This window comes from Acomys minous (genome assembly GCF_964271855.1).
Source record: "Acomys minous genome assembly, chromosome: 1".
NCBI lineage: Eukaryota > Metazoa > Chordata > Mammalia > Rodentia > Muridae > Acomys > Acomys minous.
Window position 1 is genome coordinate 20,383,910 of NC_140483.1, and position 16,467 is coordinate 20,400,376.

Here is a 16,467-nt window from a genome sequence, read left to right on the forward strand (position 1 = left end):
AGCTCCCTCCCCTTGCTCCACACCCGAGTGATGCTGGAGGAGCTCCCGGGGGAGAAGATGGAAGGCACCACAAAAGCGTGGAGGGGGTGTGAGAGGCGGGGGGAGTAGGGAATGCGGCATCCAGGCCCCCCCCCCCGCCACCAGCCCAGCCCCCCGTCACCCCCCCTCCACCTCCAACCGAATGGTTTGCTCCGAGCGCCCTATTTAATCCCGGCGACTGCAGCAGCGCCGGCTCCCTCCCGGTAACCGCCTCGGCCCCGGGCTCGGAAGCCGCTCCGGGGGCGCCCTTTTGGACAGCGACGCGGTCTACCCAGTGCTCCTGTCCCCAGTCCCAGGAGATCCAGGCTCGCCAGCGCCCAGCCAGGGAGGCGGCCAGGAAGCGTGATGGGGGCCCCTTCCGCCCTGCCCCTGCTCCTGCTCCTCGCCTGCTCCTGGGCGCCCGGCGGGGCCAATCTTTCCCAGGACGGTGAGTGAGGGAGGGGGCGGCGCCAGGGGAGGTGGCCAGTGCCCTGAGATGGGGGTTCGAATTGGGAGTCGGACGCTGGGAGCCTGTTGGCTTTGTTTGGAAGCGAGGGTTCAAGACACCAGCCTCTTGGAATACCCTTGTGTCTGTCTCTGAGCATCGCTGTCTCTGAGGACCGTGGGGTGTGCCGGCGTGTGCACCCTCCCGTGTACACGGCCGACTGTGTGTGTCTGCTTGTGCAGCAGGGGTCTGGATCTCGGGGAGGGGGTGCGGGGGGGGTGTCTGTCTATTTTGAGCAGCCGGGGTCTGGGTGTGTTGATGTCCGTGTGTGTCTGGGTGTGCGCGTCTATGTTGGTGTCTGGTGCTGCGTTTCTGTGTCAGAGTCTGTGTGTATGTCTGTGTCAGTGTGTGTTGGGGGCGGAGTGAGATTTGTCGCTGTTTCAGTCAGGGCGTGTGTTGGGTGTTTGTGTATGTATGTCTGTAGGGGTTGGGTGGCCAGAACGATCCCCCAAACTGCTGTATGCAAACATTTCTGCTCCCCCGCGCGTCCCCCACCCGCCGCGGAGCTCTGAGTGGGCAGGGAAGAGGGCCTGGGTGAGGCTGTCGAGGGGGGCGTGGGCAAAGGAGAGGGGGCTTCTCCTTGAAGCAAAACAACAACACAGGGCGGAGGTGGGGGGGGCGGTTTGGCTCTAGTCCTGGTGGTGGTAAAATATAGGAAAAGAAACATACTTGGGTGCGGGGCAGCAAAAGGAGAGAGCAAGATATTTGAGGAGAAGGATGTATGGGAAAACCAAAGCTTTCCTGGGCTGAACATCAATTTCTCCAAATTTAGGGTGGGGTATCGGATAAGCCTCCTTTGCCCCAGCCTGCACCTCAACCCTTCTTGGGTTTGTAAAGGTAAAGAGGTGAAGGAAGAGACTAGGGGTGAAGAAAGGAGGCGGGGCCAGGGGAGAGGGGACTTGGGGAAGAGCCCCTCCCGCCCTAGGCCAGGCTATGTAGGTCAGCGCTGTGGGGCCACCTCAGCCTTCTTAAAGGCTGCTGGTGGTTAATGGGGTGCCTTGAAGAACTGTGTAGAGAGATAGGAAGAAGGGTTTCCCAGCTCAGAGCCTCAGGTTCCCGGAGGAGGGAGAGCTGGCAGCGGAGGGACTAAAGGAATGCATCCTCCTCCTCAGCTCTCTCCCTCTTGGCCTGTCAGAGGTGGGCTGGGTGGGGGAGGGGAAAGGGAACGGGACCTCTGCGGAGCCAGGGGAAGTGGGGAGAGTAGAGGGAGGGTGGTGGCTATGCCCGGCCAGATGCCAACGGAAAAGAAAAAAAAAATCCCAGAAAGAACCGCAGGGGAGGAGAAAGGGGAGGCGGTTCCCGGGCGATGGACCCACTGGCCAGCAGGGATGGGCACAGGGCGGGGCGGGGTGGAGAGGGGAGGGGTTGGAACTGGGGAGGATGATGTAGAGAATTACATCTGAGGAAAGCCGGCTGTGAGCCAGGGTGCTGGAGAAATAATAGCTCCACCTTGCCTGACCTCCTCCCCTTACCCTGTCTCTATCCCAGTAAAGAGAAGCTTTTCCTACTGTGGGGACCCTGGGGATCCACTCTCTACAGTTGGTTGGATGGCTCCTTCCACTCTCTTCTCCCCAAACTCCCAAAAGGGAGTTCCTACTGTCACCACAGAGATGGCAGTCCCTTCTCTTGTGCAAGGAATCCCCTTCCCCAGAGGGCTGCCCTGATGACCCTACTCACAGAGGAGATGAGCAGCCCTGGGGGACAGTGGGCTTAGTGCAAGGCAAAGACAGGATGGAAGCTGTTTGTGCCTCAGTAATGACTCTCCTACAAGGCCTTGACTTTCAGTGCAGTCGCTGGCTTCCCCATACTGAGAGCTCAATCAAAGGAAGCAAGTGCCCAAAGTATAGTCCATTGGCAATGGGGACTAAGGTGCCAACCTCAGACCTGAAGAGAAAAAGACGATCATGACAGCAAGCTTCAGACTTCTCACTTCCAGAATGCAAATGGCAGAGGCTAGGGCAAACCTGTTCAGTGACCAAGTCTTCCTTCACCAATGCATGCCTTCAACTTGAGAGCCCAGCCCCTATCTGAGCTTAAAGTTGGGAGAACGGGAGTTGCTCCACTCTCATCTTAGAACTACAGTTAGAGCAGATGCTTAGAGGAAAGACGGGGAAAGAAGTAACTTTTGTATGAGGGATTGAAGAGAATGAGTCAGAAAGAGAGGATGGGATTCCGGACACCCCTTCCAAAGAAAAATCCTTTTCAAAGAATAATCTGTGTAGAGTGCAAAATGTCAGCATGCACAGATGTTTGAGATATAACCACCAGATAGGTCTGTTAAGTTAACTCTGACCCTTGGTTTGTGAGTCTAAGAGGGTGAGCTCCAATGGCGGGAAATAAGTGCATAGGTTTTGTACTCATGGATGGCATTGCTGAAGGCCATTCTGACAAGCATCGTGCAGGTGTGCCTAATATTCCTGAGTTCCCATGGGGCTCCTGAGCAGGGTGCTAGGTGATAACATCACTCAGCCTGTAACGTTTCGCTCAAACCAAGAGAGAGGTTGAGGCCACCAGAGATTTAAGGACCAAATAACCCAGCATGCTGATGCTTAGATCAAGGATGCTATCATTGAGAGGCAAGTTCCATTTGGAAAGAAGGGAAAACAAGCTCAATCTACTTTTTGAGGTGTAAAGCTCCCTTGGGGACAAGCATAAATATTTCAGGCTCATAAAGATAAGCACGGATTGAGAAGCTGGAAGAAAGCAGGGCCAGCAAATGCTATCTGAACCTGGTCATTAGTTCTGTGGCCACAAGCTTAGGGATTTGCCACCTGCCCTCCCTTCTGGTCTTTCTCCACTAGTACTGGCAGAAGTTGGCTCTGGCTTGAGAAACACAAGGCCTGTGAACTTAATGTACCCTGTGGTCATGTCTCTGGTGAGCAGCTTGGCATTTGGCATTGTGACCAGCCTTCGTAGTGTTCCTCGCTCCTGGGTTATTTTCAGCACAATGACTGAACCCAGTGGATGGAAGACAACCCTTGCTTTGCCTATAACCCAGGTTATAGCAACTTAACCTTGTATTTTTTAACTGGCCCACACACGCATATCTTTTCCTTCCCAATGACCTTCTGTCCACTGCCATGCATTCTGCAGCCCCCTGGCTAGGTGCCCAGTGTGGAGATCATGCCCGATGTGCCAGAGAAACCCAGCATTCTCTGTGGTGCTGCCCACGGATCTGCTTGGCAGATCTTACTCCATTGAGTTTCTGTTCCTTCTTATAGCTTGGAGGGTTCTGTTTTTATTTCTGTTGTCATCTTAGTTCCAGCTGTAACTCTTGGGAAGGACATACACTCCCTTAAGATTTGCACATCATCTGACACAAGGAAGTTGAGGCCACCAGAGAGCCACTGGAATGACAGCATTTAGTTAATTCAGTGAGCATCCACTCTGTCTACAATAGGTTATCAAGTGGCTACCCAGAAATTATGGCTAAGTTTCCTGTCTGACGTTCTGTCATGACCTAGGTGGCACTGTTGGTTTTGATAATTTTTCCCTAGGACCCTTGTATCTCAACAATTAAATAAAGCACAGGAAAATCACTGAAATTAAAACCTGTAGCCATTGTTGGCTTCTTTGTATTCTTGAGGCTACACCTGGGTTTTGCTACAGTCTGAAGTTCTTTGCCCTCCACTGAAATTCAGCTGAGCCAGGAGACCGCACATAGGCTTTCTCTCTGTCCTCTTGAACTAAGGAAAGAAGAAAGACCTAGTCTGATTTCAAGTGACATGTTCGAGATATTCAGCATCCATTTGAAGAGGGTGAATCATGGTTCTGCAGCCATAAAACTCCACAGATGGCATCTCTTTGGTGTTCTGGTCATTTTGAGATAGCAAACGGGACATGATGCCATTGCTCTGTGAATCCTTAGATTGGATTTATGCATTTCTTGCTTTTGCTCACTGTGCTTTTTTGCATCTAGTATGTAGAATTGTGTTTAAAGCTGCTTTTTCTTAAGTCATGTGCTTGGGGGAAAAAAACTTCACAGTTGTCAGAGAAAGAAAACCCTTGGGGCTGTGCCTAGTCACATTCCTCACTGTTTCCTACTCCAGTGGAGCTGCCTACTGGCTCCACAATTCCTTTTTTGTCATCTGAGCCTCAGTAAAAGAACGTCATCTAAGGATGGCAGTCTAGGCTCCTGATTCTCCTTCAAGCAGCTAGCTTCTTGCTGAATGGAAAATCCAGAGTATTAGAATAGTGGAGTAATTATATCTTTTTTTTCCCCTCTATAGTTCTGGGGATTTAACCTGTAGACTCATGAATGCTAGATGAGCTCTCTACCACCACTCTCTACCCAAGCCCAAGATATTTTCTTCTCAATGTTAGAGTCTAGTGCTTCCTGTTTAACCACTGGCTACAGGCCAGTATACTGAAACATTTCATTTCCTGTATGGGGTCATGTCCTAGAGGTCCACACATAGGCTGTGAGAGTAGAAATCCCCAAAGAAACACTTCCAAGATGGAGTGAGGGAGGGAGGAAGAAAAGGAGATGGGAGGGAGGGAAGGAAGAAGGAAGGAGGAAGGAAGAGAGAGAGAGGAGGGGGGCAGACTGGCCAGCCACTAGGAAAAGAGTCAAGCATCTAAGAACACAGCCATATTAAGGACAAACAGTCTATTTCATTATAAAATTTAAAAGACTATGTCTCCAGGGCAAAGACCCATCACTGCTTCCAGGATGAGAAATAGTGATGGTTCTTTATAAGGTCAGAAGCAGCTGAAGTCCAGGCTTTTACAACTGTTCAAGTAAAACTCCAATCCAGCACTGTTGAATGTGGCAAGGAGGTCCATCCATTCTAGTCCTGAAAACCAACCTCTCAGGAATGGAACATATACATCTGTTGAGATTTTTTTTTACACATAGTGGCTCATTAAAGTTACATATTTACCATTGAACCAGCAAATATTAAAGACACATATATCAATTTTCCAAAATTACCTTAAGTATAAAAGTCAGTGACTAGATTTCTCCAGTAAAACAGAGGGCTTGAGCCCTCGTGACACCACTCTTTTTTTTTTTTAAAGATTTATTTATTATGTATACAATGTTGTGTCTGCGTGTGCAACTGCAGGCCAGAACAGGGCACCAGATTTTATTATAGATGGTTATGAGCCACCATGTGGTTGCTGGGAATTGAACTCAGGACCTCTGGAAGAACAGCCAGTGCTCTTAACCCCTGAGCCATCTCTCCAGCCCGACACCACTCTTCATAAAAAGTTCAGTCCCATACCTCTTCTCCTTGTATCATCAAGTATTGACTACTTACAGAAAGTTGGGTGTTATCAAGACTTTTGGGTATGCCATATAACTGATCTGATGCTTATACACATCTTGGCTTCCTTGGATCCTGATGTTTCTTGGAGTAGGATATCACTGGAACTATTTGTTATTTCCTTCATTAGACAATAATTTAATTATATTTTTAAGAATTTGTAGCGAGCTGAAACCTCTTCCATCACCACTAACACTTAGGCAGTTTGGCTGGCGATCACATATAAAGTCTGGTAGTGCTCCTCACAATCTTTTGGGTGTATCCAACAGACTCAAAGGAAGTTCCTCAAAAAAAAAAAATCATTCAGCACAAGGCTTACGGAAGCTCAGTTTTAAGTTCTGTGGGCACCAGAGCTGGCTACCTTAATTTGTGCTGCCAAGTTCCAAGTCCTCTTTCAAAAAAAAAAAAACCACTACCTGTGTTCTGAGCTCTCCATGGTGCTGGACCCTCACGGTGACACGCCAGGCACTTCTTGTTGCTCTCCATGGTCCTGCTCTGCCTCTTGCTCTGTAATATCCGCTCTCTGGCAAAGCAGTCCACAGAACTGGCTGAACTCCCCACTCCCCACCGCCAGCCCTGTAAGAGACATGCCACGTGTGGCACTTATGTTTTAAAAGGGGGAGACCAAACCCTGATACAGGAATACGGTGAGTCCCCCCCCCAACTGTAGGAAAGGAAGCAGAAAAGCAGCTATCAGGTTATAGATGTTCAGGAAACTGGGGTCTCCAGTGTCCTCAGATGGCCTTAAAGTAACTGCATGGCTTATGGTAGCTGGAATCATAGCTTAAGCAAGAAATGCACATGTTGTGTTTCAGATTGGGACTGTATTGCTCCTTTATGATATGGAGGGTGGAATGAGCTCTCAGTAATAAGCACGCAGCTCCCAACAGCACCCTGAATGTGATGCTCGCTCCACTTACCCTGCTGCAATGCTTGCTTTCCTTCTGCCCTCTACCTCAGCAATGCACACTTGATATGAAATAAAATGTTTTAAAAACTAGATAATAGAGGACCCCAACATATAAGAGGCATAGAAACTAAATATCAGAGCCCCGATTCATTTCTTCCACTTTTATAGCAATCGTTAATGGAGGAAATTTGCCTTAAACATAAAATTCTCATCCTGGTTAATGCCCTTAGCCAAATTTCAGTAGATGTGCCTTTAAAGTGGACTCTGCTACACATCTGCCAATAGTCTGATGTCATCAAGTGACACCTAGCCAGTGTGTGCATCATATTACATCAGATCAGGACAAGCTCCCCTTCCCCTGAATCTAAACTTCCTCATGTCAATTTCTACACAGGAGCACCTAGAGAATGTGTGTAGGTAAGAAAGCAGAATGCCAGGATGAATTTTGAGGGTGCCACCTTCATTTGCTCACTTGAAGCAAGAAGAAGCTTCATTTGTCAAGGGCAGGTAATGTAAATTATGTATCTTTATGAGAGAGCCTTCTAGAAGATAGGATTGGGATTAAAGCAACATCTGGAGTACCTGGCACCCACTCATTTCCTTGAGCCCCCCTCCACTGAAGAGCAGAGCCGTTTCAAGAAGGATTCAAATGCAGAGATTCTAACTGTGTTCAATATGTCCTTCAGCCCTCTGTGTGAAATCTTGCATCTGGGAAGGTGTCCAGGAGAATAACAAAGCTATATTTTTTTAAGAACCAAAAGATGGCGTTCGCAAAAGACTTATTCTTCTCTTCCCCAGCTAGACTTATACTAATTGTATATTGATTGCTAATTATAAGCACCTTTAGCTCATTTGCTTCTAGTTCAGGGTCAAGAAGGTGAGGAGAATCACCTTGCCCTGGGGAAAAGAAAATGTGATGGAAGTCTGTGTCCCAGCTACTCATCTATAAGTTGACCTCTACCCCCTCTCCCTTGTTTTCATTATTGTCTCAGATAATAGCAAAGTAGGACGGACAGCTAGTACTTTAAATATCAGGTGATATTGAGACTAGGCAGGGTCCTATCTCACGTGTCCATTCATTTACTTTACCTTCTATGGCTCGGCTCTTTGCGTTCCAGCCAAAGCTTCACCCAGGTTAAAAAAGCTCACAAATGTGAGTTTGTTTATGGAGCTCTGATTTCAATATCTGATACCCTTTATAAACCCAGAAAAGCTCTAAGTGCACCAGTGACAGGTAACATGGAATGTATCATCACAACCCTTTAAAGAGCCTGAGGCCAAGTTCTTCCATTATGAAATGAAGGGCCAATTTTACCATCTGCTCCTAACCATTTGTTACTCTGCAAATGCAAAAGTACAGCGAGACCGTGGTGCTCACTAGTTCTTACACTTCTCAATATTGACATCTATCCAAGGCCACAGTATATGTTCCCCCTCCAACTTGCACCCTATAATCTCACACAAATATAAAACACACCACTGCTAAGCCCCCGAGCCTCCTGTGTTTTCATTTATCCTCAACTGCTGCTAATGCCAAGCCTTTTCTGGTTTCCAAGCCCTGGAGTCCAATGTCAGTGACAGATGGACTGAGCCTCAGCCCCGGGGAGGAGAGGATTCTGGCCCTTTCCTGGGGAGTTTGAGCAGAAGAAAAAGACTAAATTCTGCTTTGGGGGGGAAGCTCTGAGGTTAAGCCATATGGTTTTCTGGAAGTAAGGGGTTCTGATTAATATGAACATGCAAAAGGGGCTCTGAATCTGGGTCATAATAAAAGCTGTGTATCTGCATCAGAAAAATTTTTTTAAAGGCATATGAATAATGAGAATCCTAGTGTGTTGAAGGACACGTGCTGAAGGAGAGAAAAAGGATGACCACATTGGAAATGCAAGCATCTTAGGGAGCAAAGAAGAGACATAACCATAGGAAACCTGAGACACTCAATGGAGGTTTTAAAAGAGGGGAAGATGGACCTTTCTGTCAAAACATCATTCTTTGCTATTTTGAAGACTCAGATTTGTAGACTTGGAAGAATTCATCTGTCTTGTACAAGAGTTAAACTCCCAGAAAAGCACAAAGTAAGGCTTGCATGCACAATGCAGCACTCTGAAAAATAAAGATTTTTCTTTTTTTTTTAAGGGATAAGAATGAAAGAAAGAGGAAGTAAGGAGGGAAGGAGAGATTGGGAGAGAGAGACAGAGACAGAGACAGAGAGAGAAAGAGACAGAGACAGAGAGACAGAGACAGACAGAGACAGAGACAGACAGAGACAGACAGAGACTAAATCTCAGTTAGGATTAGGGGAATGGGGAATCAGGAAAACCAGAGCAGTGTGGGTGGGTGAGTGTGTAGAACCAAACACATTTTTCTTCATGTAACACTCCTAACCATTGCCCTGAACCTGTCATTCACACCCTGCCTCTGATCATCCAGTGAAGGGAAACAGTAAAAACAAGTCAGAAATATCAGAACCAGCAGAGATAAATGCTTTCCTGCTTGCCTTGTAACAAATTGAACTTCCCCACAGCGTTGTTATTGTACCACACCAAGCCATCACCCTCAAAGATCTACAGCCTCACCAAAACAGCAATGTAAGGGAGGGAACCCTCTAAGGAAGGGAGTTGACATTTGCATGCCGAAAGGTCAGATGCTCAGGCCCTGGGTAGGTAGGGCAGGATGGGTGAAACATGCTGGAAGCTGGACTTGAGATCTCTTGTACTCAGGGAATCTGATTTTTGCATGTTCCTCCTTGGTTTTCTGAGCTTTTGGGCTCAGTCTCAACTTCCTATCTTCCCAGACCCTTTCAATGCACTAAATGAATTCCATGTTCAATTTTGTTATGTTTCTTTTCCCAAATGCTTTTCTAAAGTATGGGGGAATGCATATTTTCCCCAGTCCTATCCTGTATATGTGTGTGCATGCATGAGTGTGTGTGTGTGTGTGTGTGTGTGTGTGTGTGTGTGTGTGTGTGTAAGAAACAGCATAAATTCATGGGTAGGGGATAATACTCTCCTGGCCAGTTTAAGAGGGCACCCAAAACTTCAGACAAAATCAGCCTCTTGATTATGGTGCCAGAATACACAACCCATATTAAACCTGCCCTGATTTCTAAAGAAAGTGATCACTGTGGGAAGACACGAGGAGACAGACCCTGCAAAAGGGTACCATCACCCCAGGCACCATCCTATACCTGTTCTCCAGAAGTTGTCAATGATGCGTGCCCGTGCTCTGCCTCCTCCCTCCCTCCATCACAAGCTCCTGGTGCAGGGTGCCAGGTGTCTGTTTAGAACCCCCGTTCCAAAATGAAGGGGCGAAGATGAACAAGGAGCTGTTTGGGATCAGATGCCTTTCCTTTTTGTCTCCCAACTGCGTTTGTCCTTGTTACAACTCAATATTGGCTGCAGAGGGGCTTGTTTTGGTTGGGGGCCAGCCCAGGGCTCCCTCTCAGTGCTAATGCACCAAGAACACTGACTCAGTAGCAAATCAAAGCAACAGCTGTCCCCACCTCCTTCTCTGCCACCCACTTCCCAGTCTCTGCTCCTCAGAATCTTAACTAAGTCTGTGAGCATCCCCCCCCCCCGCCCCAGCCTACCACAAGCCCACTTCTGCCTCCAGACTCCTTTCTTTCGAGCTCAAGAATAGGACATGCTCCTCTGCTCTTTTCCTCCCATGTAATCTAATCCCTCTCCCTTTCACTTCATACTTAGCTGCATGTTCCCATGACTGTGCATAGTCCACGCTCCAGCAGGTAGATTCAGGAACACACACACACACACACACACACGCACACACACACACACCCGTAAGTGGAACCACTGCACACAGCCTTATTCTCATAGGCACTGCTTTTAGCTCCCAGGGACACCGCAGTGACTTTTGCACTTCAAATTCCTCTTTCGTGGGAACTGAAGACTGTTGGTAAGGCCTGTCAGCCTTCAGAGGGGCCTCTTCATCTCACCCCACTTCTCCAACTCACCTAATAGTTAGAAGGCATTCTTCCCTTGAGGTTTAGGGCCCTTCCCACATGTGGGATAAGAAGGAGCATAATATCACCAGACGGAAAGATGACACTCAGTGGCAACCGAGCCTCTGAATTAGCTAGTCCACAAGGACTATGTGATGTGAGAGTGAGTACGAAAGAACAAAGTTAATAATCATACTTCCCTCTAGCTGCCTGTGGGACTTTTTCAACTTCCAATACTTCTGGGTGTTTCAGTTCCTCATTGTTAAACTAAGCAGCTGGGTGTGGGGAATGTGGTTCAGCAGCGTGCACACATGGATGTTCACACGCATACATACGCAACAGTTTTGGACTGACGGCCACTTATGATCATATCAGCTCTGAACGTCTGTACTTGTGACTTTTGTGGAGGAGGAACCATTTGGGGTGAATTAATTTTAACAGAACGGGGAGAAAAATGATTGCACTCTGGTGCCAGAGTCAGAAAAGGCAGTCTTCTCATTTCTGAGAGTCAAGTGATCTTAGGAGCAACCAACTCTGGCCACTAGGGGTCAGTAGAAAACACTCATAGAATATGGAATCTAACTGTAAGGCTTAACACACACATTCACACACACACACACACACACACACACACACACACACACACACACACACACACACTCACATGCACACCTTTAAGACATCTTAAATTTTGATAGTTTTTTCTTAACCTTTTCATATGAAAGAATGTTTTTGAACGACTGGTTTTTGTTTACTTTTAATTTTAGTGAGAAAAGAGTATTAACATCAAGCTAAGGTTTTTATTTTAACCCCACCCTCACACCTACTCTAGACAAGCTAGCCAAATATCCTGAAGAGGCTTCCCCTCAGTTAGCCTGGGGAACCTTTTGTTTTCAATCTGTTGAGGATGGAACCAAAAGATGTCTGTGCAATGCTTTATAAAACCTTTACTGGAACCCAGACCGAGTCTCTCTTAACCTGACTCACAAGATCTTCTAAGAGTGTGAAAATGGCACACTCCTGAACTCTTGTGTGTCTGGTCCAGGCTTTAGACCAAACTAAGGGGTTAATTAGCATGATAGGGAGTTCCTTGGGGGAGGAGTGGAAATCTACCCTCCTCCCCCCATCTGTTTCCACTTACATATGCGTCTCATAGGAGAGTAAACTCAAGCCAGGAGAGAGTAATGACTTTGGGCCCAAGAGACTGCTTGACAAACAAGGCTCCAGGAGGGGGAAAAAAAACAACCAGACAGCCACCGAAATAATAGAGGGAGGAACAGGAAGGAGTAAAACCTCCTCTCAGCAGCCCAGTGATGTAGAGTGTGGCAGGGGTGCAGGGGGGCTAAGATCTGAGGCATGACTGAGCTCTGAAGCTCCATGAGCTAGTGCTCCTGAGGTAGAGAAAGGAGGATGTCCATCCTCCTCATTCCTCATCTCTCTGTGGTCCAGAATCTCATCTCAAAGGAGAAGGAAGGAAACACACCTGATAGGAGAGGGGGGGGGGCAGGCAGAATCAGAATTACTCCCCTCCTAAGGCCCAGCTTTCCATCTGACTATGCTTTAAGGCCACAGGTATTAGTGAGCAGGGATCTAGGAAATATAGGCAAAGTGAGACAGGGATGCAGAGCAAGAAGAGAATACGTCTGTAGCTGTGGGAGTTCTGGTCTAGAAACAGGGATGGTTTTTGGTTAATGTGGCACAGCCGTGGCTGCCAAAGACCAACTGTAGGAAGCTGAGCGTAAAGAGAGTCCTTTCGACATGAGGAGTGTTTTGCTCTGAAGTCAAAGTGACTCCTCCAAATCTTGGAGTTATCGTCTAAATCAGGATTCAGATGGAACTGGTCCAGTTTCCTCCAAGTGCACATTCAAACGTTTACTCTTAAAGGAAAATGAGGCTCTGAGGATAAGAAAATTTCCAGGGGCCAAATTCCAATTCTCGTTCTGCTTCTAATTTTGCTATGGCTGCTCTCTGTTGCCTGTGTGTGACCCACATGTGCATAGCAGTTCACTAAAGAGCTTTAGTCTGGTGAGATTGTCAGGCCTGGGATCCTAGCAGTGAGCCTCGGAATGGTGGATACTCCATTCTAAAAGAGATTTCAGTATTCTGGGCCACAGCCCCCAGTATGTTTTTCGCTTGGAGATAACACTTTTCCACCCACCTGTCATGGTAGTCGTGAGGAATAACAAGTAGGCTGGGCTGAACATTATTTTTAACTCTGGAGTTAGAGAAACGCTGAGTCATCATCATCACCATCATCTTCATCATCATCATCATCATCAACTCCTACTCAGGGTGCTGTTTTTCTTTAGAGTCAGAGAATTGGGGCTCTGGACACGAACACTAGTGAGCTCAGCTACGGTCATATGGCCCAGAGCTCTTCCCTTTGTCCCACAGTCCCAAATGTGCACCTATGACACCGTTAATAGCTCTATCACTACATTCTGGATCCTCAGAGCAAACAAGGCAGGGCAGATACATAAACCAAGCAGTCAAGGGTGATGCCACCATACTCTCATAGCTTTCCCTACCAGTGACTTAAATTGCAGACATAATACATTTTTATTCATCTGAGCAACACACTTATTTATTCAATAAATATTTATTGAGCCCTTACTATGTGTGAGGTCCTATGCTTGCAGTGAAAAACTGAGTCATTGGTGCCAATGCATGCTTTGAAGAGGCACATTATTAAGTCTGCAGTCCCTGCCCCTGCTACTCCCAGTATGAACAGTCAGTCAGAAGAAAACCGGGATAGGGGAAAGGATTAGTTTGTCCTTTAAAATGCTGAGAAGTCTAAGGCTGTGAGAACCTATGGGTAAATAAGACAAGAATTAAGAATTACCCAAAATGATCAAAAGCCAAAGAGATAACCTTTTCATTTTTAGCCTAGGTACTAGAATGTGGTGAAAACATAAGGAGATCCTGTCAAAAGTTTTAAATAAGCACATCTGTTGTTTGGTTAACCAGAGCCCCACATTATAAGATAATTAGGGTCAGACAAAATAGACTCCAAAGTATGGAGCAAAGAAGACACATTACAAAATCCAGTTAAAAACATAATTCAAAGAATGCCAACACAGCACCACCATCACCACAGGCACCCACTCTAGCCTGCTACTCTGTGGTTTTTATGTGTTCTGTGAGTGTTGGGAACACTGTGTGGGTGCGCCACCCCCTGGTCTTTCCTCTGCTACTCCTAAGCCACAACCACACACACAAGATACATGCTTCTGAGGCAGGTGGTACAGTGGGAAGAAGAAATAAGCTTGGGCTTCATGGCCAGAGAAACCTATGACTAAAGCTTGTCCCACTCTGACCGTAACTAGATACATCACAATTCCCCAGGAGCCTGTCTGGAGCCTATGGACCCCTTAACTTAAATACTGAGGTTAAAACTAGGGTTTTAGTTTTAAGTAAGTATCAAACCCTGTCTTACAGATTTTGAGAGTGCCCACATCCAGGTAGTCCATGTTTTTCTTGGCCTACTTCTGATGTTTTTGGATTTGCTATTTTCTCTGCACTAACAGATTTTGAGCTCTGTTCTCACAACAGAAGACTCTCAGCATCTGATTCATTTAATAAATAAATATTTAGTAAGCACCTCCTATGTGCAATGTGCTGCATTAGGGCCAGTATTGATACTAAGATGAGTCAGATATCAACTGTTCTCATAGGATCTTTATGATTTAGGAAACAGCCCTACTTGCAATGCAGGGAAGACGGTGCTGCACCATGTAAGGAAGGCAGGGAAAGAAATGCAACTCAAAGATATGGGGAGCTGAATTCCCATCTGGGATCCACCAAAGAAACATTCTTGAAAGAATAGCTATAAAAATAGGCTTAACAGCTTGAGTTAAGAAGTGAAGATAGGTGAACAGCCTTAGAACCAAGTTATTATAGAAAAGAAAATGGACCCATGGTGACAAATATTTTAGATGGAATTCTAAATAGTTCCTATACCTAGAATATGGGATGAACTAAATGGACAAATTTGACAGGTGGGTCGACATCAAACTGTACAGGGCCTTGAAGGCTAGGCTAACTAATCTGGGTATTATCTGCAGAAAATGTCTGTTGGGGACATGGCTCAGTAAAACACTTGCTGTGGCCCTAAATTCAGATTTCCAGCACTCAAGTAAAAAGCCTGGCATAGTGGCATGCCTCTGGACACCAGTCGCCGGGAGGCAGACAGGTCCGTTTCTAGAAGAATTAGGAAAAAAAAGCAAGTAAGATGGTAAAGGAGCTTACTGCCCAGGCTGACAATTTGAGCTCGACACACAGGACTCCGATGGTGGAAGGGGGTAGCTGGCCCCTGCAGGCTGTCCTCTAGCTTTCACCCAGACACTATGGCATGTACTTCCCCCAACACACACACACACACACACATACACACACACACACACAGACGCACGCACACAGACGCACACATACACATGCACACACACAAATTTAGCTTTCAAAAACAATTAAAATATAAGCTGAAGAATGAGTGAGGAAGAACCACTATGTTAGCTTCTGCCATCTACCTGCACACCTGAATACACATGTAGGTATATACTCATGAACACACAAACCCACATACCACACACACACACATACACACACACACACACACACACACACACACGAGAGAGAGAGAGAGAGAGAGAGAGAGAGAGAGAGAGAGAGAGAGAGAGAGAGACAGACAGACAGACAGACAGACACACAGACACACAGACAGACACGCAGAGACAGAGAGGTGTCACAGGAGGTGTGTGAACAGGTAATAATGTGACTAGTAAGACTGGCACTCCCCAATCCATATTACCAGTAAGACTGGAGCTTTCCTTCATGGCTCACTCCATATAGGGAGCCAGCAGCTCCTCCCAAGGTCCTTGAGTAGAATCCTTGCTAACTCTACTTCCAAGTCCATATGTCCCTTTTAGAATACGCCTCAGCTTCTTCCCTTTCCTGTCCAAACATTTTGAGGGAAATCATGGTGATGTCATAAATGACTGGCACAATTTTAATCCAAAGATAGTTCCAGCTTTTCATAAAGCGGCTTATAATTTGTGCTACTTATCCGTGCTCCTGATGATAGCATTACAATCACTCACCTGCTCCCATAGGAATGGCCATTCAGAACGTATCACTGGCAGCCTACAATTTTGTAAAAATTGAGCAACTTTCAGTCATATTAACAGAGTTCCCAAGAGTAGAGATATAAGATCCGAAGTACATTCTAGAACTAGGAGACACGTCAGACACGCCCCATCGAAGGGGGAGTGATGTCTCAGGCACGTCTTAAATAGTTTCCTAAGACACTACAAACCGAAGTGAAGTCTCTGCTGATGTACAGAGGCAATAAATCATGCCCATCCCAAACATGTCATTTATTGAAGGTTATTTGCTGCTTTCTGCCTCTGAACAGTTCAGCTGGGTTTAAATGATGTGCATTGCTATTTTACTTATTTATCCTATGCAGAAAAAAAAAGCAACACACAGAAGGGGGAGTGGGGAGGTGATGGGTAAGTATGAGCAAGGAAAGAAGCCACTGAGGAAGATGTAGACAAAAACACAGATGAGAGGGTGGAGACCAGAAATAGTCTCTGCCTGATTAGCAGCATATACAGCCTGGTGCCGAGGTGGCAAATTACCAGACTAGTTACAGGCACCGAGAGCACATAAGGATGAAGAAATGTGGCTGAAAATGGTAGGCTTTCTGCTCGTAACCCACATGGGCTTAGGAAGGGTGCTTGAGAAATGTGCCATTTGGCTTCCTTTAGGTGAGCCAGGGAGTCTCTTTGGATGTCAGCTTTAAAAGTGATTG

General features: G+C 46.6%; 1 protein-coding gene across 2 annotated transcripts in view; it reads left to right on the forward strand.

Annotated features, from left to right (window-relative positions):
- The first annotated feature begins 204 nt into the window (after window positions 1-204).
- The window catches only part of CADM3 (cell adhesion molecule 3), a 31,103-nt gene continuing 14,840 nt past the window's right edge, over window positions 205-16,467 (forward strand). The window contains exon 1 of one of the 2 annotated variants that reach the window (XM_084770270.1): window positions 205-466. In XM_084770270.1, coding sequence (XP_084626396.1) covers window positions 385-466 — 82 coding nt within the window. In that variant the 5' untranslated portion in view covers window positions 205-384. The remainder of the gene's footprint in view (window positions 467-16,467) is intronic. The other variant, XM_084770269.1, reaches the window with a different exon arrangement.